Here is a 20,645-nt window from a genome sequence, read left to right as displayed (position 1 = left end):
TTTTAATTCCAAATAACAAATGTTACATAATTTTTCTCCACTTGTATTGATGTACAAGTAACATTAAAGTTTCCTTATTTTGAAAAAAAGGCCTACTTACTCCAGTGTAGTTTCTCTTACAAAAAGGAGAGCAGGTTTTTCAGCCAATTTGGGAATCAAGCCAACACATGAAACAAAGTGTGAGGCCAGTATCTTTACCCAGAGCACACCTACTATTCACAGGTTGAAGAACAGCTCATTATAAGTACATTGCCTTTGCATGAAGTGTTTTCCCTTTAAAGTTTGCATATATGATTTCATTCAAGTAATGCACACTGTGAACCATGTAAGCAAAATTTCTAAATATAATTTGTAGGACGAAGCTTTTCTTAAATCGTAAATACATTCTTTTTCCCTTCTCTTGTTTCTCTTTTTGAACTGCTAGGTTAATCCCCGCTCCTTTAACACAGGTCAGTCTGACCCAGCTAATTAATTTCCCCTTAAAAAGCCTGCTCGGTTGATGAATTGGACAGTGGGGCTTCTTTCTGCACAACAAAGATAAATGTGAAGTAAGGCCATCTGAAAAAAATAATGCAGAGTACAACCAATGAAAGACCTGTGGTTCTTGCATTCTTATGGGTAAAAAAAAAAACCACTTTCTGTGTTCTTTTTGAAGCTGCTTTGTGGTTCAGACGTGCACCGTTGTCCGGCCTGTTCAGTGCTCTGCCTTGTAAAGGTACTTGTAACCCCAAAGTGGCAGCGTTTCTAAGCAACCAGTAAAGTGAAGGCTCAACCAAGGATTTATAAACACTTGAATCACAGTGATTTATTTGGAATAAGAACGTTGATCACCTTAAAAACCAGCGGAGGAAGTCCCACATCTCTTAACACTGCACTCTAACTTGTCAGGAGTAGCAGAGGATAAGAAAAGTAAGTAGCATCATTTGGTCTTATTTTAACAAAGAATTTAAAATAAAGAAGGAAATTACTTTTAAACATAGTGCTATAATAGGTTAAAATGTATAATCTTCTTTGTTTAATGTTAGATATTCTGCATTTTAAGTTGCTTTTTGTGGACTTATTGTATTGAGACACTGTGTTTACTATAACACTGTAATTTGAATTATAAATGCAACATGAAAATATTCATACATTTTTGGTTTCACAATGTTGAGCTGTTTTACAAGCCATGAGAACAGAGGAGAATTTTTTTTTTTGGATGGATGGATATCATGCACAAGTTTGTGCATAAGTAATATTACAACAGGAGGGGATTGAGTTAAATCAAAGTGCACCACTTCAAACTGAGTTGAGATTTATTACTTTACAACTGGAATAGAAGCTGACCTTCATTGCCTCTTCTCAGGAGAAATCCTGTCATCATCGCTATGCTCCTATTTTCTGATTTTGAATCCATCACACTCCCTCTAATCCTGTATCATCTGCTGTCCAGGTTTTAAAAGTTACCGCAGCACAATGGTGTAAAGAGGAGAAGATAATAAGAATAACAAGATGGTCCTTAAGTAACCCACTGTAATAATTATGAAAACACGGTTAATGAATTTTGATGCAGGACTGTTAAAACTGTAATAACAAAATTACATGAAAGATATAAATATTATATACAAACTAAAAAGGAACTAAAAAGGTGAGGAATGCATCCTTAAACTGATTATAATGACATTAGATTTAGAGTCTAACAACTGTGACTTTGAAACCTGAGCAACACAAACAGTTCATCATTAAGCTTCATGCAGGTGTATTTGAGATTTAAAGTGCGTTGGTGCTGTGTTACCTCTCAGCACTGAAGGACAGCAGGATTTCATTGAAGGCTGTCCGCAGACTCGGGTCCTTCTGTTTTGTTTTGACAAGTAGATAAACAGACCTTGTTTTGTCTGCTGGTTAAAAGAGCCTTAAACCTTTCCTGCTGGCAAACTGCAGACACAGTAAGCCCACTCAGGTGTGTATACCTGGCTGGAGATACGAGGGGAATGCTGCCGCTAGAGACGCTCCCCATGGGCCCCATGCTGCTGGATGCGGTGTCCGAAGTCACCGGCCTCCTGCTTCTCCTGCTGCTGGTGTTGCTGCTCTTCACCGCCTGGAACCAAACACACCGGTCACACATACCAGGTGAGAGAATTCAGCTTCTGCTCCTTCACATAAATGTTACAACTAGAGGTGTAGCAAGAATGGTCTCTTCAAACAATACTGCAAAATGTCTTGTAAAGGCGTCTTATAATCCCATGAGGACATTGATTTTAGAATTCTTCAATAAAATTCTTTAAAACTCATTATAATGGAACTCATTATGATCATAATACCCATTGTAACAATTAAATCTTTAATACTCATAACAGGAATATTAGAGATTTTATTTGGGACAGAACGAAAACAAGCATTTGCACGTCACATAATTAATTAATATTGATTCACAAACAAGACGTCCTCCTTTCCTGCTGCTCCTGACCACATGGAAATATGAGTGGAGCCTGTGTACCTGAAGATGAATTCACTCTCTTTCGCAACTAACTCCAGCAGACTGGGTTCTTGCCAAGATGGGAAACTGTCACGTCTAAATTCCTGACCGGTTTCTCTCCCTCAGGTCCTTCCTTCTTGGCAGGACTCGGCCCGATTCTCTCCTACACCAGGTTCATCTGGACCGGGATTGGAACAGCGTGCAACTACTACAATAACAAATATGGCAGCATTGTCCGGGTATGGATTAACGGGGAGGAGACGCTCATTTTGAGCAGGCAAGTCTTCTGAGGTCAAACTCTCAGCACTCACTTTGCAGTAGATCTGTGATGACATAAAGTCGGAGCTTCTCCCCTGCAGGTCCTCTGCAGTGTACCATGTTCTGAGGAGTGCCCACTACACGTCCAGATTTGGGAGCAAAAAAGGGCTCGAGTGTATCGGGATGGACGGGAGGGGTATCATTTTCAACAGTGATGTCCCACTCTGGAAAAAAGTGAGGACATATTTCTCTAAAGGTGAGAAACTACCTCAGACAGAGTGTATAGACTTGTGGTGCCTCATTTCCCGACAGAAATACAGCTTCACAGAACTACAGCACTGTTTAATGTGTGTCAGCTCTGACGGGCCCAAACCTCCAGAGGACAGTGGGAATCTGTGTGAGCTCCACAGCCAAACATCTGGAAGGCCTGGAGGACTTGACAGACCCCTCTGGACATGTGAATGCTCTCAACCTCCTGAGAGCCATCGTGGTGGACATCTCCAACAGGCTGTTCCTCAGGGTGCCACTCAACGGTCAGCTGCACATTTACTGTACATACACTGCACTACATTGCACTGAAGCCTGCAGCTCCTGATGATGTTTTGTTCATAATTACTCAGAAAATGACTTGCTGATGAAAATCCAGAACTACTTTGAGACCTGGCAAGCAGTTCTAATAAAACCTGATATATTCTTCAAGATAGGATGGCTGTCCAACAAGCACAAGAGAGCAGCGTAAGAGCTTCGAAACATCAGTAATTTAATTGATTTGAGATTTCTTTCACCTAATCTTTGTGTTGCTTCTTGTGCCAATAGTCAAGAACTCCAAGACGTGATGGAGAGCTTGCTTGAAATCAAAAGAAAGATTATTAATGAAATGGAGACGCTGGATGATGATCTTGACTTTGCAACAGATCTCATTTTTGCCCAGGTCAGTCTCCTCTACTGCGTGACCTGATGTTACTGTGTGTGTTCTGCGCTCTGATTACCGTCCACTCCGTTTCACAGAACCACGGAGAGCTGTCAGCTGATAACGTCAGGCAGTGTGTGCTGGAGATGGTGATCGCAGCGCCTGACACACTTTCCATCAGCCTCTTCTTCATGCTGATGTTGCTGAAACAGAATCCAAACGTAGAGCTGCAGATAGTGGAGGAGATGAACACTGTCTTGAGTTAGTGCACATCTACAATGCTGTATTTGTCGCAGTTTCAGCCTGGCAAATAGAACTACTCTAACATGTCGTTCATTTACAGGTGGTGGAAAAGATGTAGAAAATACTGATTATCAATGCTTGAAAGTGCTGGAGAGTTTCATCAACGAGTCTTTGAGGTTTCATCCGGTGGTGGATTTCACCATGAGGAAAGCTCTGGAAGACGATAGCATCGAAGGCATGAAAATCAAGAAAGGAACCAACATCATTCTCAACATAGGTCTCATGCATAAGACTGAATTCTTCCCAAAACCCAAAGAGTTCAGCCTGATGAACTTTGGCAAAACAGTAAGTCCGCTGAATGTTGTGCAACAATATGTAACTATGAAGAAAAACAACAACAGTGCAGTGTTTACTTCCTCTGTGCGGCAGGTGCCCGGTCGTTTCTTCCAGCCCTTTGGCTGCGGGCCTCGTTCCTGCGTGGGCAAACACATCGCCACGGTGATGATGAAGGCCATCCTGGTCACGCTGTTGTCTCGTTACACGGTGTGTCCTCGCCAAGGTTGCATCCTCAGCAGCATCAGGCAGACCAACAACCTGTCACAGCAGCCCGTGGAGGACGAGCACAGCCTGGCCATGCGCTTCATCCCTCGAGCGACTCAATCTCAGCGCGGGCAGCTCTGAAACATGAGAATACTTTAGGATGAAAACATCTTGGTGTTGCATTTGAAGTGTGTAACTACTAAAATGAAGGTGTTAGACCTGCCTAAAGAAAAAAAAAAAAAACACTTCATAAACACTCGTACTACGGCCTAACATTAAAAGAAAATTTGTTATAGCAGCAGATGTTTTTCCAACTTTGACATTACTTGCCTTTTAAAAAATACAGTTGGAGGTTTTAGCTGATACACAGCAAAGCAACTCATGTTTTCTGGCCCGGGGAGATTTCCTGATATTGTCTCCAGGTAAAAAAAAGTTATAATTATGAACAAAAGCAACGTAACATGCATCATGTTTTAACGTGGTGCCAACTTGCCCTTCAGCATGATGAAGATCCGGACTGAGACAGACGTGGTGTTGCTTGTTATTGAAGGAACTCTTATAAAGGCAGAAAAAACTCATAACAGCACAATAACAGTCAGTTACATGGATAATTTAGTGCACATACAGTCTGTTTGCTTTACCTTGGTATATATTTCTATAATCTACCATCAAAAGAGCAATACGATGGAGAAGCAGCGGCAGCGAACATTAGTGGATTACACTGTGAGAAATGTGGATTTAAATGTGAACTGAACTAAAGGGGTAGTAAATCAATACCGAAATATATTTCACATTTGCTTAAAGTAAACGAAGCTCATTTAATAAATACATTGAATATTTTTTCAACATAGAAATGATCATATAACTGTAAGAGAGAAAAATCACATAAAAAACTATCAATAATTAATATTTCTTGTCATATTATTGCAACTTATTCAACATCCAATACATCTGCTTAGTAGCTTTTAAAGGCCCACATGATAGCGTATATTAAATGAATAAATCAGTTAGTCAAATTCAGGTTAATTTCCATGTGTTGAATTTATTCAGAATTTAGCAGAAGGCAGTGACAGGCACTCCAAGAAACAGATTTTTCTCTGTACCACAGGCACAAATCAAACACGCCGTCTCGGCATTAGAACATAAGGCGTCGGGTTAAAGTTGAGTTTTAGATACATTGTTAGTGTCGCGCTGTGCTTCAAATCATTACCAGGCAAGACAGAAAAAAAAAGAAGCAAACTTTCCCTTTAGGCTGAATAAAATAAAACAGGCTGAGACTCGTCTTAAAAAGTGAGATTAAAATCGACCACAAAGCATCAAACAGCGCATGAATCATCATGATTTCATTTCTTTGAATGAAATGATTAAAAAACACTTTCTGTAAGAATATAAACTTAATAAATATGTTATTTAATACTGCATTGATAGAAAAATATAATAATCAAAGACCACTAAATTCTACCCCTAACCAAACTGACTGACCAGAAACATGAGTGCATAGATAATCCGGTCACACAGAAGGAAGGCAGCATCTGCAAAACATCACTATGATGGTAAGTGAACAATGTAGAGTGAGATCACTTCTTTGTCTAAAACAAAACAACCTCATCATACTTGTAAAAATGAAATGAGGGGAGTTAATGTCAGCGTAATTCAAGCTTTTAGAGAACGAACAATGTAAACCTTCTGAAACTTCAGCAGTGCAGACTAACAGGTTGTTCTTGGACAGCAGCTTTCTGTAAATGCCATTTTAAAGTTTGTTGTAATAAAGTAAAAGTTCATTTATCAAATTACAGAATCCCTGTCATTGACTTCCAAAATGAGCCGTTTCAAAATTCTTCCTGTTTTTTTCATTTCATTTCAAATAAGATGAACCAGTGTGAGTGATTCTTCAGATGTTCATTCATTCAAGTCTTTGTTTGAAGTGGGGCAGAGCAATATCAGCTCAATTATTACACAAACAATAATGAGGATATTTTCTGATACATCTCACAAAATAGCATGTAAAATAATATTCACATGAAAAATAATCAAACTCAAAGCGCCATGAACTCTGTTCCATCTTTAGGTATCACACACGACCAAGAACTTCAGAGGTGTAAAACCATTGTGTAAAACAAAATCTTTTTCTTCAGTTTTGTTAGTTCATCATAGTTGCATGATTCTGTGGAAAGTCAATAAACAATAATATTGACTTATTTAAATCCAAACGAGCTTCACTGTCATGATCGTGTCAGCCTAAACAAATAAAGCTGATTTTTGAAATCAGAAATGAGGATGTAAATATATTTTGTTATAGTTTGCCCATTTAGACCACAGGAAGAAGAAATGGTAGAAATTCATTCTTTTACCCTTTGAGATCAGTTTAAAGGGGAATCATACAAATAACACCATCATGATCCAACTCAGAAACAATTCAGCCATTATGAAGCCCTGTCATCCTTTTAAGACAAGAGTGTCATTGTGAAACATCCACTGGAGGTCAAACACACCATCTTCTAGCCCTGAGCTTATTACCTTAACTTTTTCTATAAAATCAGAACTCGTGTAAATCAAAACCCACAAAATGAATGAGAGGGAAAGAGGCAAATAAATATTTAAGACTGTAATGTAAAGATTTGGCTTCACAAAGTCAGATGTCTCTGGTTCTGCTCTACAGCTCTGTGTACCTTCCTCCCCCAGTGGCCGAGGGTCCGCTGGTGCGGTTGCTCAGTGTTGTCAGTGCTGGAGCTGCAGTCGGGGTTCAGTGCCCCTGTAAAGCTCTCTGACAGTGATAGATCAGGCAGTCAGGCAGGTCGGGGATCGGAGAGCGCAGCCACACGGCCAGCGTGCCGGCATGCACGCGACAGTGCATCAGACATGGCTGATCCTGGAGGAGGCGGCAAGCGACGATACCTTCCACACCTGAGGGAGAAAGGATGGAGGTTAGTCACTGATAGTGTAAAATACATGGTAGGAGGAGGGGTTGCATTTAACCTATTGATCTTATAGTGGATCTCAGCACCTTTCTTCAATGAATCTATGTCAATTTTAAAATCTAACAATGTTTATTAGTATTGTACCATTGAAATAAACTAACAAATGAATACATTACTTCTAATAAGGCATACTTTATGAGGTCTTTAAAGGAATAACAACAGATTTTAGTGCCTCTTGATGCGAATATGCAATTATTTAGATATTTATAGCTATTTATTACTGTACTTATTACCAGTTCTAGTTTTTTTTTTTAGCTTATGGGCTTCAAATGTTTTAAAGTTCTGTGATTAACAATATTTTTATTTCTTTCCTCTGTTATGATTTGAGAGGAAAGTTGCCAAATACAAAGAGTTGAAAATTGTTTTTATGTTTAGGTCCTTTAAAAGTATGCCTGGTTAAAATGTATCACTTAGGTTATAAGCAGCACTGCACATAAGTGAAAAACAAATGCACAAGTCATTGAACAAAATCCTCTCCACATCGTCCACTAGCTTCATCAGTACAGTATGTACTCATCTGTTAAAATAATTTTGTAAATCTGTTATTTTCTAGCTCAGGGATACATTTTGATGCCTAAACAAACTAGTCAACACAAATCAATAAATCTGAGTATTCTAACACGTATCACGTTATTGGCCGAGCTGGTTATTACATACATTAAGCATGAAATCAAACCCTCATTAATGCTGATATAAATCAACAGCTCAACTTTGGGGTTCCACTAAACAAAGGCTGAGATCAGTCTGAGGAGGAAACGTGTGCAGTCACCTATAATTTCTACAACATGAAGCTGAAGTTTCTTCTTCAGCACGTTCAGAGTGGCTGTGAGCGGCTCTTGGCCGTCACTTATCAGCGTCAGATTCTGCTTTGTGTCATGAGCGAAGGCCAGCCACATCGACCCGTACTCCTCTGTGGACACCGTCAAAGGTCTGCAGGAAACATGTGAAATGAATGAACTTGTACTCAGTGAAAGGCCACACTTGAAACAGCAGCATTAATGTCTCACCTGATGAAGCTGCTTAGAGGGAGTTTGTATGAGAACTGCACTGCCTGAGGCGTCCCAGCAGGCAGCAGGTAAGATACCATCCCGACCACTTCAATGTGAACTGAAGGCTTCTTCGCAGTCAGGGAATACTGACACACTGCTGCACTGTGGCTTCTCAGCTCCTCCACTGGACTGTCACACACACAGCATACCTGAAAAAAAAAGACACATCCTCTTCATCAAAGACTAATGGACACTCTACAAGTCCACTGGTCATTATCGACTGAAATTACCTCAAGTTCTTCAGAGTCAACCTGCACTCGTATCTGTTGGATGGCAGAGTCTGAGGAGTTGGTAATAAAAACAACCAGCACTAAGGAATCCTCTTTGAGCACGTGACAGGCTGAGAGGTGCAGGCTTTGGTCGGTGCACAGAGGAGTGATTTCTGAGTGAGAAAGTCCAGAGAGCTCTGCAGGAAGATGAGAAGTGAGGCACAAGTCTTCAGGTCTGTTTGGGTCTTCATGTGGAGCAGGATCAGCAGCGACCACACAATCATCCCCAATGAGAGCGGGGTTACTTCCCTTTACGTCACTGTCTGTTAACCCTGCCTCCATATCACAGGTGCCATTAGCAGCCGTGAGGCCCTGCGAGAGCTGAGATGTCCGTTCAGGTGAAGAAAGGACCGGTTCAGCGGTGATGTTGGAGTCCAGGAGGTTGTTACACAGCAAGTTATCCACAGTGCTGGGAGGACAGACGAGGGAGTTGAACATTTGCTCGCTGGTGCTCAATGATGTGCACTGACCCTTGGCTTTTCTCCTGAAACGCTGGGGTGCCGGCTCAGATTTTCCCATCTGTTCGAAGGAAAACTTTGAGTTGTGGTAGTACGTTTATAGTATTTCATTATACATCATATTTTTGTCTTTGTAAAAAAGCGACTTTAGCTGGTTCACAGTAAATGACCTCCAGCTGCCAAAAGAACATGTTCAAATATGTATTTATTATCAAGTTGCAAATATAATATAAACAAATTCATCCAAACCAATAAATAATAGTTAAAAAGCTCACCAGACACACAGAGCTCTGAGAAGCCAGACCAACAAAAAGGGAAGAGGCCAGCTGCTGCTTCTCATGTTCGGACTCAGGGGTCGGGGTCAGAGTCGGAATCTGACTGTGTGAGCGGTCACCTTCGCCCTGCTGGCTGGGAGACATGAGGGGACTGGGGACCTCAACCTGGGCAGCTTCCTCCACAGATTCTCTCTGGGCCAGATAGCCCTCCCTGCCCCACACCCTCTTCACACCATCCAGCTTCAAAGTTGTAGAGCTGAGACGGAGACAGTGAATCAGCAGAGTGAGTTTAAAAGGGTAAACGGGAACCTAATTCTGCCAAGCAGATGCATGCCTGCTGAGTCCACATACCCTCCTTTGTGTGAGAGGTCAGTGCTATCGCCTGACAGACCAGAGCTCATAGACAACAGAGTGGGAGACTGCCTGTCGGTGATGCTGCAGGAGGACATGCTGATTGGCAGGGACAAGGCGTAGGGCTCCAGGCTCAACGCTGAGACAGACAACAAAGTCAGAACGGATCCAAACAGGGCAGCAAGCACGTATACAAAATGTTTTTCCAAGGATTTACCTTTTGTCTGAGCTAGTTCCTCTTGCCGTTGATGGGGAGGCTTGTATGGAGCAGCGCCAGCAGCCAACGCCTCCGACACAAATCCATCCAGAAATGACAGCGAGGAATCCACCTTTAAATCAGCATAATTACAGCTGTTAAACTTCTCCTTAAATGCAGCTACAAAGGTAAACTAAATATGTCTGAGTGCTTTCTTATTTTACACTCTGTTTCGCCACAGAGACAATTGAATTACTGTGTAAAAATGTAAACATCAAGATCTGATCTGCAATTGACTGAAACTGCGTAAAATACTGAATGCATTTCTGTGGTAAACCCCACCCTTTAAACTACACCACACATTCTAAAACATGCTCTGACTACAGCTGAAATGAGTATCGCTTTTATTTTGGGATATACTGTCATTAACCTAATTAATCATCGTGGAGGGCAAGTGCGTGCAGGTTTTTGCAACCAACAGCCAACGAGTGCTCAACCTGCCAAGCAGCCGTGGGCATTTAATGCTAATGCTAGTCAAATTTAATGTTTCAAAGTTGACAATATGTCAGATTTCTGTAACTATTATTGTAAACAACATTACAATCACAACACAGTGTGCACTTAAACAATATTATTATGTATTACATGCGTCACCTCCACGGGCTGCATGCCGGCACCTCGCGGTAACACCCTGGCTCGTAGTTCAGAGTCTTGGCTGAGGTGCTGCAGCTCCTGTGCTCTTTGTCTCATTACTGTGTCCAGGGAGCTGCTGTGCGTCTCAGAAACCTCCTGAGCAACAGAAACACCGGCACCACCCGCAGAGAGCTTGATCATCGCCATGAGGACCCAGGTCTTGGTTTCACTGCTGCTGTTCTTCATGACCAACAGCTTGGCCAGCAGCCTGAGGACTGTGGCTGGTTCGAGATCCTCCCTCAAATGAGAGTATTCCCCGAGGACCTGGCAACAGCAGAGGGACCAAACTTCAGCGTATATATATATTTCGATGGTTTTTGGTTCTTAGAAATACAAAAATGTCTTCTTAGAGTCATTAAGATTGCAAATAAAACACAAAAAAAAGTGTAAAATATGGGACCTTTAAACGTAGTATTGCACTCCTTGTATGTATTGTGTTCTACTTTTTTTCTCTAATTATTATAACATAAGAATGATGCCACCTGCTCACGGCGTGAACAGCACTCACCCAGCTGATGACTTGGAGGAAGCGCTGTGGCAGTTTGCCAGGCTCTCCTCGCAGCAGAGAAACATATGAATTCACAGCAAACAGCCTCAACTTCCTGTCCTCCTCCACACTGTCAAATCCTGGCCATTAAAAACAAATGAAGCATGAAAAATCCAATCAATGTCAGTATCATATTACTGAACTGGAATACCACAACACAGGATCACAATTACATATGTTAAGTGTGTGTTTATCTCACCCTCAGACAGCAGCTTAAGGAAATTGTTTGTGATGTCAGGCTGCATCGTGTCTCCACCGACTGAAAACACTGTGTTCATCGTCTCAATGAACCATTCGTTGTCTGGTGCATATGTGGAAAGGTTTATAGGAAAAATACAATACAATTTCATAAACAAGGTATGAAAAGTAAAGATTAGATTATTGTTGTTAATCAACAACAGTAATGTTGTTAATCAACAGTAATCACAACTCATTTAAATATTACGCTTCAAAGAGCACCAGTGTGGGACTTTTACATATACATGAACGTCCTTTACATACAAGCTTGAAGCCATGAAGAACCAGTACAAATCTATAGGAGGATAAATAGCAATGCAAACCATAGTTTCTGTTAGGTCTCTTTTAATCTCTCTGTACCAGAAGCAGAAATTTGATCAAATGAACTTGTATAAAAGAACATTTATACTGATTTATAAAAACCAAAATCACCATAATTCTGTGACCGTGGATTATTGTTTTAGTATTTCCCAGGAACAGTGGGCCAGTGGAGATAAATGAATGGAAATTTAACACTCAGAAGGATATTTTTCTGCCAGTTCTGCCACTTTCCCCACCAGGTCGATGGTCGTGTGATCATCTTTGGTGATACGCAGAAAGTCCAGCATCTTCTCAACGATGACTGTGACATTCTGGGCGTTAGTGATCCGAAAGAGCAACTCCAGCGTCTACAAGAGAAGAGAAAAAGCTCCATGATGCTGAAAAACCGCTGATCTATCTCATCTATCTACCAGCATCCGCCTCACCTCCCGCTTGATTATAAGGTCGGGGTGATCAAGACACTCGATGATGGTCATCTGATGCTGCAGGGCCAGTTTAGGATCCTGCTGGACCACATAGGTGAGGGCCTTCAGGCCTGCAGTAACAACAGAAATGCAGCGTTCATATTGATTTTCAGTGGAGAGGAATTACTTAAATTAAATCTTTGGCTCTTACCTAGATATTTTAGATTTATCTTCGGTGACAAAACAAAGTTGCCGATGCACTTTGCAGCTTTTTCCAAAAGTTCAGATTTAGGATGAATCGTGTAAACACATTTTACACACTCATATAAAATTGCTGGGAAAAAAAGAGACGTATATAACGTTGCTGAGGGAATCACTGAAAAGACTACAAACAAATGCATTTATTAGAAATACTAATTACAGATTTAAAATACCATAGGTGATGTTATGGTTCATCTCTGCTCTTCGTAAAGACTCGTCGAGGACTTCATGCATGAGCTCACTTGTGCTGTGAACACAGAGGAGATGCACCAAATCTACTTGCAAGACAATCACGTGGTATCATGGACAGCCGGTTCATCTGAAGACAGAAAAAGTCATCTCTACCTCTGGTCATTTTTCCCAAGTAAGGAGAGAATTCGGAGCAGCTGGATTTGAAGCCACGGAGCAGGGACACTGTGATAGTTAAAATCCATAGGCAGCTTTCCTCCCACCACCTGCTTCAATATGGTGACAAAACTGACCGTCAGGTCCTTATAACCTTCTGGATTCTCCTGTAACAAAGGAAAACAAATACATCACAGAAGTAGATTATATGGCAGAAGGTCAAACTAAAATGTTTTTATTTTTAAGTTGTTGCAAAGTCGCAACCTAATGAATAATTCCAGAGTCCAGAGAAAACAAATTACCTGGATCATCTGTAAGTAGATGTGAAGTGAAGCTGTCATCACACCGGGATCCTTGTCACACAGAGCTTTACGAAACTTGTTGTGGATGTGTTGAACTTGATTCGGTGCTATCAGGTAGAATTTATACAAAGCCAGGACTGCTTTTCGTCGAATGATTTCTCTACAAGTTTGATTTTAAGAAATACTCATCAATTATAATATTCAAGCAGATTTTTCATATTCCACTTATCGGTATGAGGAGGTACACATTAATGCATCTGGGTATGTAATCGATCGGAAAAGGCAACAAGTGTGTCTTACTTTGGATGATTAAGTTTCTCCTCCACCAGCGGGAGGATTGCAGGTATCATATCTTTGGGGAACATTTGGCTGACAACAGTTAAAGCCATGCACACTTCGATAAGATTTGTACTCTGAAGATCCTGCAAACACAAAATACATTAACATCCTGTATCCTCTAACAGACATTATATGAATAAAGCTGTAAAAACCTGACACCAACCTTTAACACGGTGTTCACTAGGAGAAGAAGCAGCTCGTGACTTTCATTCAGAAACAATGAAACGGCGAGGTAACCTGAAAATCGCAAATAAATATAAAAGTGCTTTGAAGATGTTTCATATGTAAAATTGTCATGTTTTGAAATGAAAATGGATTCTGCAAAATCTCTCCAGTCTGAAGGTTCAATATTTGTGCTTATTTCAAAAGAGTTAATACACAAAGCAGCGTTAACATTAAGAGGGAACCCAGGTGAGCTTAACTCCAAAAAAAGTCCTGGACTCCCTCAGAGACAATAATTTAGCAGGATTGATGACGCGTGTGTTTTATTCATCAGGGTTCATGGGCTGCTTTAATTTTTTATATTAATTGTGAATAGTCACATCAGCGTCTGACCAGCTGGAGCTCCTGACAGCACATTTAATTCCCCAGTTTCTCTTTCATCTCATCAACACCCTGCCACAGTAATGTTTCCATGCAGTGACAAATCAGTTATGAAACAAAGTAGTTATGAAACCATAAACAGGGTAAAATTTGTCACCAAGTATTGAGGTCCAGCTGTCAGTGGTTGTGACAGGTTTACTGCTGCTGCTCATGGACTTCATGTAGATAAAAAAGACTGATTGAAGCTTTTAACACAGAAGAAATTAGTACATTTTCCAGATGATTAGAAAACAACGTACCGACTCTCTTCTCCAGAACAGTGCCTTGTTGAGCCAGTTTAATGGCATGAATGTAGCTGAACGAGGCCTCATAGCCCAACATTTCACAGTAGATCGTTCTCACCATGAGCTCCTTCATCTGCCTCTGAAACAGATTATGACAAAAGGAACAATGAAACACGTCAGTGACTTCAGGCATCACTCGACCAATCTGAATCATGTGGTTTCTTGTGGAAAACCGAGTGGTAAAACCAGGAGAGCAGTACCATGGTGGTGTTGGGGGAGGACACCTGTTCTTTGATAGATGATAGTTCACGTTGAATAAGTTTCTCCTCTTCCTGCACAGAGAAACACAGTTTCTACATATCAGTACCTTACAGAGAAGTGCTTCCAGGTACTTATTTCAGCACTTTTTCAAGTAGATGAGTTAAGTTTATAGTCATAATAACAGAGCCAGTGAAGCGCATCTAAATCTTTACCATTTTAAGACTATAATGGGCAAAAATGATTTTTCTTACACTGAGCTGATGCCTTTGTGGAGATATCAAACTCCCGTGCCTTTGGTGCAACATCTTAATAGTATCGCATTGCTAATGATAATGTGGATATCTTAGTGCTTTATGTTTACTTTAATCCATTAATGTTTTTTACCTTGATGTATGCAGCTGCTTCATAATCCTCAGTGGTCGCTTTTTACACTGTCTGGTAATTAAATCAAGTTTGCTTATGTTATGTGCAATCATTTATAACCTTTGACCTCTGATGAACAGTAACAAGAAGTTCAGGTTTTCAGGTTTGACTCGACATCTAAGTTTGTGACCACAGAACATACTAGCTGCTGACTCTCACATCTCTAATGTCCGAGTTTACCACAAACACATGAACGCACCAGCCAGGACTAGTTGTTAAAATAGTCTGATCTGCTTTCACTTGTTTTACCACAGGACAGTGATAATATTAACTTGAGTCTGTTTGTAAATCAGTTTATGACTCAGCACAGGGATGAGTGACAGATAGTCAGTGGGTTCAAACAAACAAACAAACAAACAAGAGTTTATTTTAGACTTAGTCAGCTGACCAATAACGTAAGAGCACATCATTGACAAGTGACCAGGTTAAGACTCATTTTACCTGAACCTCTATTTCAAAGGACAGACTCACATGTTTGGACGTCAGCTCGGTGATTCCTCTGATGAGGTTTCCTAGTTTGGAGGTGGAGGACAGTTTGGCTGAGCCCAGCTGAGAGTCAAAGGAGAGGAGGCTCGGCAGAGCTGTCAGCGTCTTCTCCACAACATCGCTCATTTTGGCAGAGAAAAGCGGGCCCGCGCGGCTGGCTTCCTCCTCCCAAAACACGCTCTTTAAATCACCTACCCATCACAATAAGACTGTGTTACACAGAGACACTGGACGTCGGCTGTTACCAATTTAAAACGATTACATGAGGGAGACGCAGGATAGCAGGTCGGCCATTGTTTTGAATCAGCAGACTGACGAGTCTGGTTGGTGATGTCACTTCCGTTTAAATTTAAGAAACTTTATTGAAAATCTTCAAGCAAAAAAAAAAAAGTGGCTGCTGGGCTTGAAATAGCAGCATGTTGACATGATAATGATTGTAAAAATTAGAACAAGTCAAAGCTCAATAATGGGACACACAGCAGTGATATTCAAAACAGTTTAATACATTTTTAATATTTTTGATTAACAGTCCCTTTTATTGTCTGTACACTAAACTACAATAAAGTAATTACAGTAAATATGAAATCACCGCCGTTGGACAACTGAATGAAAAGGAGTACATTCTAATATTTTGTATGTGTTAGTAATTGTAGATATCTAGTGGGGGACCACAAGTTCAGGGTGTCTCTGGTGACTGAATGTGCACACTAAGTAGCGAGTGGCTTCAACAGCTGTAAACAAACAAAGACGAGAGGCAAACCACAGGAATGGATAATCAACAGCATGTATTTTAGGTTTACCTATAAATGTGCTTTTTTTTACATAAGTATAATATTGGCAGGTGAGTTGCTGTCAAGTATATATTGGTTGCACAGGGTGTAAAATGTGTTATATTCACCTTTAATAAACTACATATTTGTACTTTTGTTTATATTATGTAATATATTTCATAGGACATTGGGAACATTGTCCTATATTTTATAACAATGCTCCCTCACATCTAGTAATATTTTAAATTAGCTTCAGACAAATAATATTTTTTTTTTCTACATCATCTTCTCTATTATCCCTCACATTCAAAGATATCTCATTCACAGAGGCCACCCCTCATCCCTCCTTCTCAGTCTAATAAGTCAAATGTATTTGGTTTCCTTGTTTTCCATTTTCTTCCTCAGACTGCATTGCTCCCTCATCATGTGTAAAAAACAAATAAATTCACGAGTAATGTCCTTTATGTGGGCGCATACAATACATCACTTTATTGTGTCACGTCTATCCTAGACTGATGCAAGTCACTACCAATGATATTTTCTGTAATAGACTTTTTACATCTTAAGTTATAACCATAAATACTTCTGTGCAATTTTCTTTCAATCATACTGAAATGTAAGCGTGCCATTTGGTTTAATTACTCTTTGAAATATGTAAATCTACCCTTGCCAAGAAACAGGAGTATATACAGTGCTATTGATACGCTCTATGTACAACCAAAACTGAGTCTCTATCTCTGTGATTGTATTCTAGCAAACAGAAACGTCGGTGTGTCTTCAGCAGATCTGTCTACTGTTTAATCCTTTGTGTCTTGATGCTTAAGCCCAGATCTGGAAGAAAAAAAAAGACACAGCAGACATTATAACACATCACCAGAATGGTCACTGAGGTCTGCTAAATTGTCATCTCAGACATCAATAACAAATATCTCATACCCGAAGAGTGTGGTCCCAGGAGCCTGTGGAGAAGGCCGTCCCATCCGGGGACACACGCAGCGTACTGACACGGTTCTCGTGTCCAAACAGAATAGAGACTCGTGTTCCTTTGAGAACATCCCAGACATTTATGGTGTAGTCGTTGTAGCCACCAAACAGTAGCCGACCTGAGGGGAGAAAAAAAACACAAATGTTTTTAACAGTATCTACATCCAATATATTTAAGCTCAGAAGGAGGTGGATTTCTATTAACATGTGTTTAATACTTCAATACTTAGAATAACAGTTAAGGGAAAAAATATCTTACCACTGAGGGAGAAATCAACACTGGAGACCCCAAATATGATGCTATCTTTGGAATAAATAGCCACTTCTCTGTCTGCCCTTAAGTCATACAGGCGGCACTGCAACAAAAGTGAGTGTTTGAATTTTAAGTAGATTCATAAATGTGTTTTTTACGGCATGGTGTGAGGTATGTAAACGGTATTAACGGTTTAAGATAAATTCAATAAATAATATTTGAGTACTTACTGTAGCATCATCTGAGCCAGAAGCAAAAGCATCTCCACTGGGATAGTATCTATTGAGAAACAGACACAATATTATGTAATTTTAGCGCCTCCTGGTGGTACCATCAAAAAGGACTGTGGTTGAGAATGATAAAAACAACCCATTAGCTCTACTTATTTTCACTAGGATCATCTTATTGTCTTATCAAAAAAAGATGTCATCAGCACATAAAATTACAACATACAGAGGCTTTAAAATATCTGTATTTTCCTCACTGGATAATAAAAAGAAAATCTGCTCTACTCTCAGATCTTGACACTTAAATCATAAGTATTCACTTACCGCACGCTATTTATGTCTGATTCATGAGTTTCAAAGGATTGAATACACTGCCCCGAGCGCATGTCCCACACATTAGCCTTCTTATCACAGCCCTGCAGTAACAATAAAGCATATTATGACAAAATATTCAAACTTTAAATAGTGTAAATACGATGTAATAAAAGCTATGTATAGCAAGTCCCCTCACCCCTGAAACAAATGTATTGCCGGTCTCAGATGGGGCCAGGTCCAGACAGAGCACGTCTGCTGCGTGTCCATGGAAACTCTGCAACAGCTGCCCGCTCTCGACATCCCATAATGCACATGTCCCATCCCCGCTGGACGTCAGGATCTTTAAAACAGCCAGACCATGAGAATGAAGGATCATGTTCTCTCAAGTTTAAAAAGTAAAAGTCATTATGGGCCAATGCGTGGCTATAAATGGATTTTCTTTGCTGTGTGAGACATCACGTGATCAAACCAGAAGCCACTGGCTGCTGTGAATTATTCACAAGGTGGGGGCGCTCTTTTCACTCGATATGGAAGGCAGTGATTTGTGATCAATAATGACAAGGAAATGGACAAGCAGCTGTGTTTGCAAAATATTCGTAAAACAACATGGGAAAATGTGAGACTCAACTACTATTGCCACAGACATGTTACTCAGTTTCTTTGGGTCTTTGGAGGACATTGGTGGATATTCTCACCTGCATATCCGAGTTGGTGAAGCTACAGGCAGACAGGTAGTTTGTGTGCATGGCCACTGACTTCTTCTTTGCAGCCAAGTTCTCGTTCTTGTCCAGGGACAGAGGATACACTGAGCATTTATTGTCCAGACCCCTATGACAGATAGTAATCCAAATTCACTAAAGAACAACACACAAAACCAAGAAGATGACAACCCAGATTTGGATCGGATCGTCGTGGGCAGTAACGCACTCACCCACAAGCTACAGCGCAGCCAGAGGGGGCGTAGGCACAGGCCATCACCCAGGTGCAAGGCATTGTCACAGCGTGTTCCTAATAGACATCAAAAGACAGTGAGAATACATTAGGCATAATCAGAGCAGAACAGTAAGCTGATAGATAGATGATTAGAGGTGCAACAATTTGTCCATAACCCCAAACATTTTCAGACTTTTACTAGGTGACTCTCCATTTCTAGTAGCCATTTCTGGTATTCCTACCCCTTCATTCACATTTATTTACCATCAAAGCACACAATAGATATCTTCTTGATGTGCAAATCTTCTTTATCACTCGATTTGATTTTTCCATGTGATACATGAGTTGTCAGTTCAAACATACAGTAGCTCAAACACTGGTTTGACACAAGTTTGTGGAACGATGTGACATAAAGAGGTAAAATGTCAAATATATTTAAAAATCTCGGCATTTTCCTGAAGTTGTCTTGATGGTTTTAATAAAAATATATATAGAGAAGTTACCTTGTTGGTGGTGAAAGCGTCCCATACAATCACTTTTCCATCCTGCATTAAGAGATTAGAAATGTGTACAATATATAAACATGTTTACACAACAACAACAACCTGGCTTTGCAGTCAGCTGAAAATCATGGCTTTGAAAACTAAGCAGAGACATGCAGTTTGTGACCTGTGAGGAGCTGACGATCCTCCTCTTGTCCTTACACCAGTCCATGCACAGAACTTTGTTTCCATGTCCCTTCAGGGTTCTTCGGGTCTTCATGATAAACTGACCCAGCCCCTCCACCTTCTCTGCCACCTGATGTACTGCACACACGCACACGCACACACACACACACACACACATGGGACATTACATTAATATTTTTACTGTATGCCCACTCAATTATTATTCCTGGCAGCAATAAGGATTAAACAGTAGGCCTACAGTGAATGGAGGAAAATATTGAATTAATCTTTCCTCATCTTTCATGTTCTCAGATAGCTTGAATCTCATATAATATGCATTACAAACAGTCCTTTCTAGTTAATATACTACATCCCTACTTTTGTCACATTGCTGAAACACGATTGGATAAAACCTCTGAAATGAGGATGGAGGCACTGGGCTATAAAATGGGGAAGCAAACAAACAGCCTGTTCCAGCCGCATGATGAATCAATAACATCAGGCACATCTGAGCAATAATCTGCTTTTACAAATTCACATCGCTGTAACATTGGCAATATGTGCCCCCTGGCAGAGAAACACGGGGCTATATTGACACATTTGCTATCATTCGTCCCGTCACAGTGTAAACGCAGAGGTGAACCGAGGCCCCTCCATTTTCAGCACTCACGCTCGACATCGTGCAGCTTCGCTCTTTCCTCCTCCAGCTTCGACTTCAGCGTCTCTGACTCCGTTTTCAGATTAGTCAGAGTCTCGTTCAGCTGTACCTCCTGTGTCGCCATTTCAGGAATTAGAGGGGATCTCATATATTTCCTTTGTGCAGGAAGCGATCGGCAGCGAAAAGGCTTAAATGAGAGCTAACAGCTGATGCTGCTGTCATGACGTCAGACGGAGAAGATGCTCCTTCAGTTTCCAGGAGAGGAGGGTCCTGTATCCTGGTGATGCTGCGCACAGGCTGCATCCTCAGCAGCACCCGGCCTCACCGTACTCTACAGATAAATAATGCATTTACCCCCCCCCCCCCCCCAAAAAAAAAAAAAAAAAAACACACTGCTGTTTGTCTGTAG

General features: G+C 40.7%; 3 protein-coding genes across 4 annotated transcripts; 1 reads left to right on the top strand and 2 right to left on the bottom strand.

Annotated features, from left to right (window-relative positions):
* Positions 1-671: 671 nt before the first annotated feature.
* On the top strand, positions 672-5,430 carry cyp19a1b (cytochrome P450, family 19, subfamily A, polypeptide 1b). The gene is made up of 10 exons (XM_069708204.1): positions 672-909; positions 1,921-2,109; positions 2,582-2,732; positions 2,815-2,969; positions 3,070-3,246; positions 3,334-3,448; positions 3,530-3,644; positions 3,722-3,884; positions 3,967-4,211; positions 4,296-5,430. Exons 2-10 carry the CDS (start codon positions 1,971-1,973, stop codon positions 4,545-4,547), a joined length of 1,512 nt encoding a protein of 503 aa, XP_069564305.1. The 5' UTR covers positions 672-909; positions 1,921-1,970; the 3' UTR covers positions 4,548-5,430.
* Positions 5,423-15,714, bottom strand: ap4e1 (adaptor related protein complex 4 subunit epsilon 1). 2 transcript variants are annotated; one of them, XM_069708194.1, is made up of 21 exons: positions 15,414-15,714; positions 14,519-14,590; positions 14,274-14,397; positions 13,595-13,668; positions 13,393-13,514; positions 13,093-13,252; positions 12,791-12,957; positions 12,619-12,692; positions 12,396-12,518; positions 12,206-12,315; positions 11,980-12,127; positions 11,422-11,526; positions 11,184-11,302; positions 10,637-10,939; positions 10,004-10,115; positions 9,787-9,925; positions 9,436-9,691; positions 8,664-9,221; positions 8,392-8,582; positions 8,154-8,314; positions 5,423-7,310 (listed from the first exon to the last, which is right to left on the bottom strand). In XM_069708194.1, the coding sequence occupies exons 1-21, from the start codon at positions 15,552-15,554 to the stop codon at positions 7,150-7,152; spliced, it is 3,420 nt and encodes a 1,139-aa protein (XP_069564295.1). In that variant the 5' UTR covers positions 15,555-15,714; the 3' UTR covers positions 5,423-7,149. The 2 variants fall into 2 exon arrangements, with proteins under 2 accessions (XP_069564295.1, XP_069564296.1); XM_069708195.1 differs by lacking the exon at positions 14,519-14,590.
* A 196-nt stretch (positions 15,715-15,910) lies between these two features.
* On the bottom strand, positions 15,911-20,474 carry gnb5a (guanine nucleotide binding protein (G protein), beta 5a). Its single transcript, XM_069708193.1, has 11 exons — positions 20,249-20,474; positions 19,580-19,716; positions 19,414-19,455; positions 18,909-18,985; positions 18,673-18,805; positions 18,174-18,317; positions 17,987-18,078; positions 17,666-17,714; positions 17,442-17,538; positions 17,135-17,301; positions 15,911-17,029 (listed from the first exon to the last, which is right to left on the bottom strand). Exons 1-11 carry the CDS (start codon positions 20,382-20,384, stop codon positions 17,018-17,020), a joined length of 1,086 nt encoding a protein of 361 aa, XP_069564294.1. The 5' UTR covers positions 20,385-20,474; the 3' UTR covers positions 15,911-17,017.
* Between the last annotated feature and the right edge of the window lie 171 nt (positions 20,475-20,645).

The sequence above is a fragment of the Brachyistius frenatus genome, unplaced genomic scaffold (genome assembly GCF_029030835.1).
Source record: "Brachyistius frenatus isolate BFR_SWC_R1_liver_20210118 unplaced genomic scaffold, ASM2903083v1 Contig_74, whole genome shotgun sequence".
NCBI lineage: Eukaryota > Metazoa > Chordata > Actinopteri > Embiotocidae > Brachyistius > Brachyistius frenatus.
The sequence above is the reverse complement of the archived record's forward strand: the minus strand, read 5'-3'. Positions and strand labels throughout refer to the sequence as shown.

Excerpts from the sequence above, each read along its gene's own strand:
- cyp19a1b (XM_069708204.1), top strand. The coding sequence starts at position 1,971 with ATGCTGCCGCTAGAGACGCTCCCCATGGGCCCCATGCTGCTGGATGCG. Across the intron at positions 2,733-2,814 it reads GAGACGCTCATTTTGAGCAG|GTCCTCTGCAGTGTACCATG; the intron begins GCAAGTCTTCTG and ends TCTCCCCTGCAG. Across the intron at positions 2,970-3,069 it reads GAGGACATATTTCTCTAAAG|CTCTGACGGGCCCAAACCTC; the intron begins GTGAGAAACTAC and ends AATGTGTGTCAG.
- ap4e1 (XM_069708194.1), bottom strand. The coding sequence starts at position 15,554 with ATGAGCGATGTTGTGGAGAAGACGCTGACAGCTCTGCCGAGCCTCCTC. Across the intron at positions 12,519-12,618 it reads GAACCATAACATCACCTATG|CAATTTTATATGAGTGTGTA; the intron begins GTATTTTAAATC and ends TTTTTTTCCCAG. Across the intron at positions 12,128-12,205 it reads ACCTTATAATCAAGCGGGAG|ACGCTGGAGTTGCTCTTTCG; the intron begins GTGAGGCGGATG and ends CTTCTCTTGTAG.
- gnb5a (XM_069708193.1), bottom strand. The coding sequence starts at position 20,384 with ATGAGATCCCCTCTAATTCCTGAAATGGCGACACAGGAGGTACAGCTG. Across the intron at positions 18,806-18,908 it reads GGCTGCGCTGTAGCTTGTGG|GGGTCTGGACAATAAATGCT; the intron begins GTGAGTGCGTTA and ends TATCTGTCATAG. Across the intron at positions 18,079-18,173 it reads GCAATACATTTGTTTCAGGG|GGCTGTGATAAGAAGGCTAA; the intron begins GTGAGGGGACTT and ends TTGTTACTGCAG.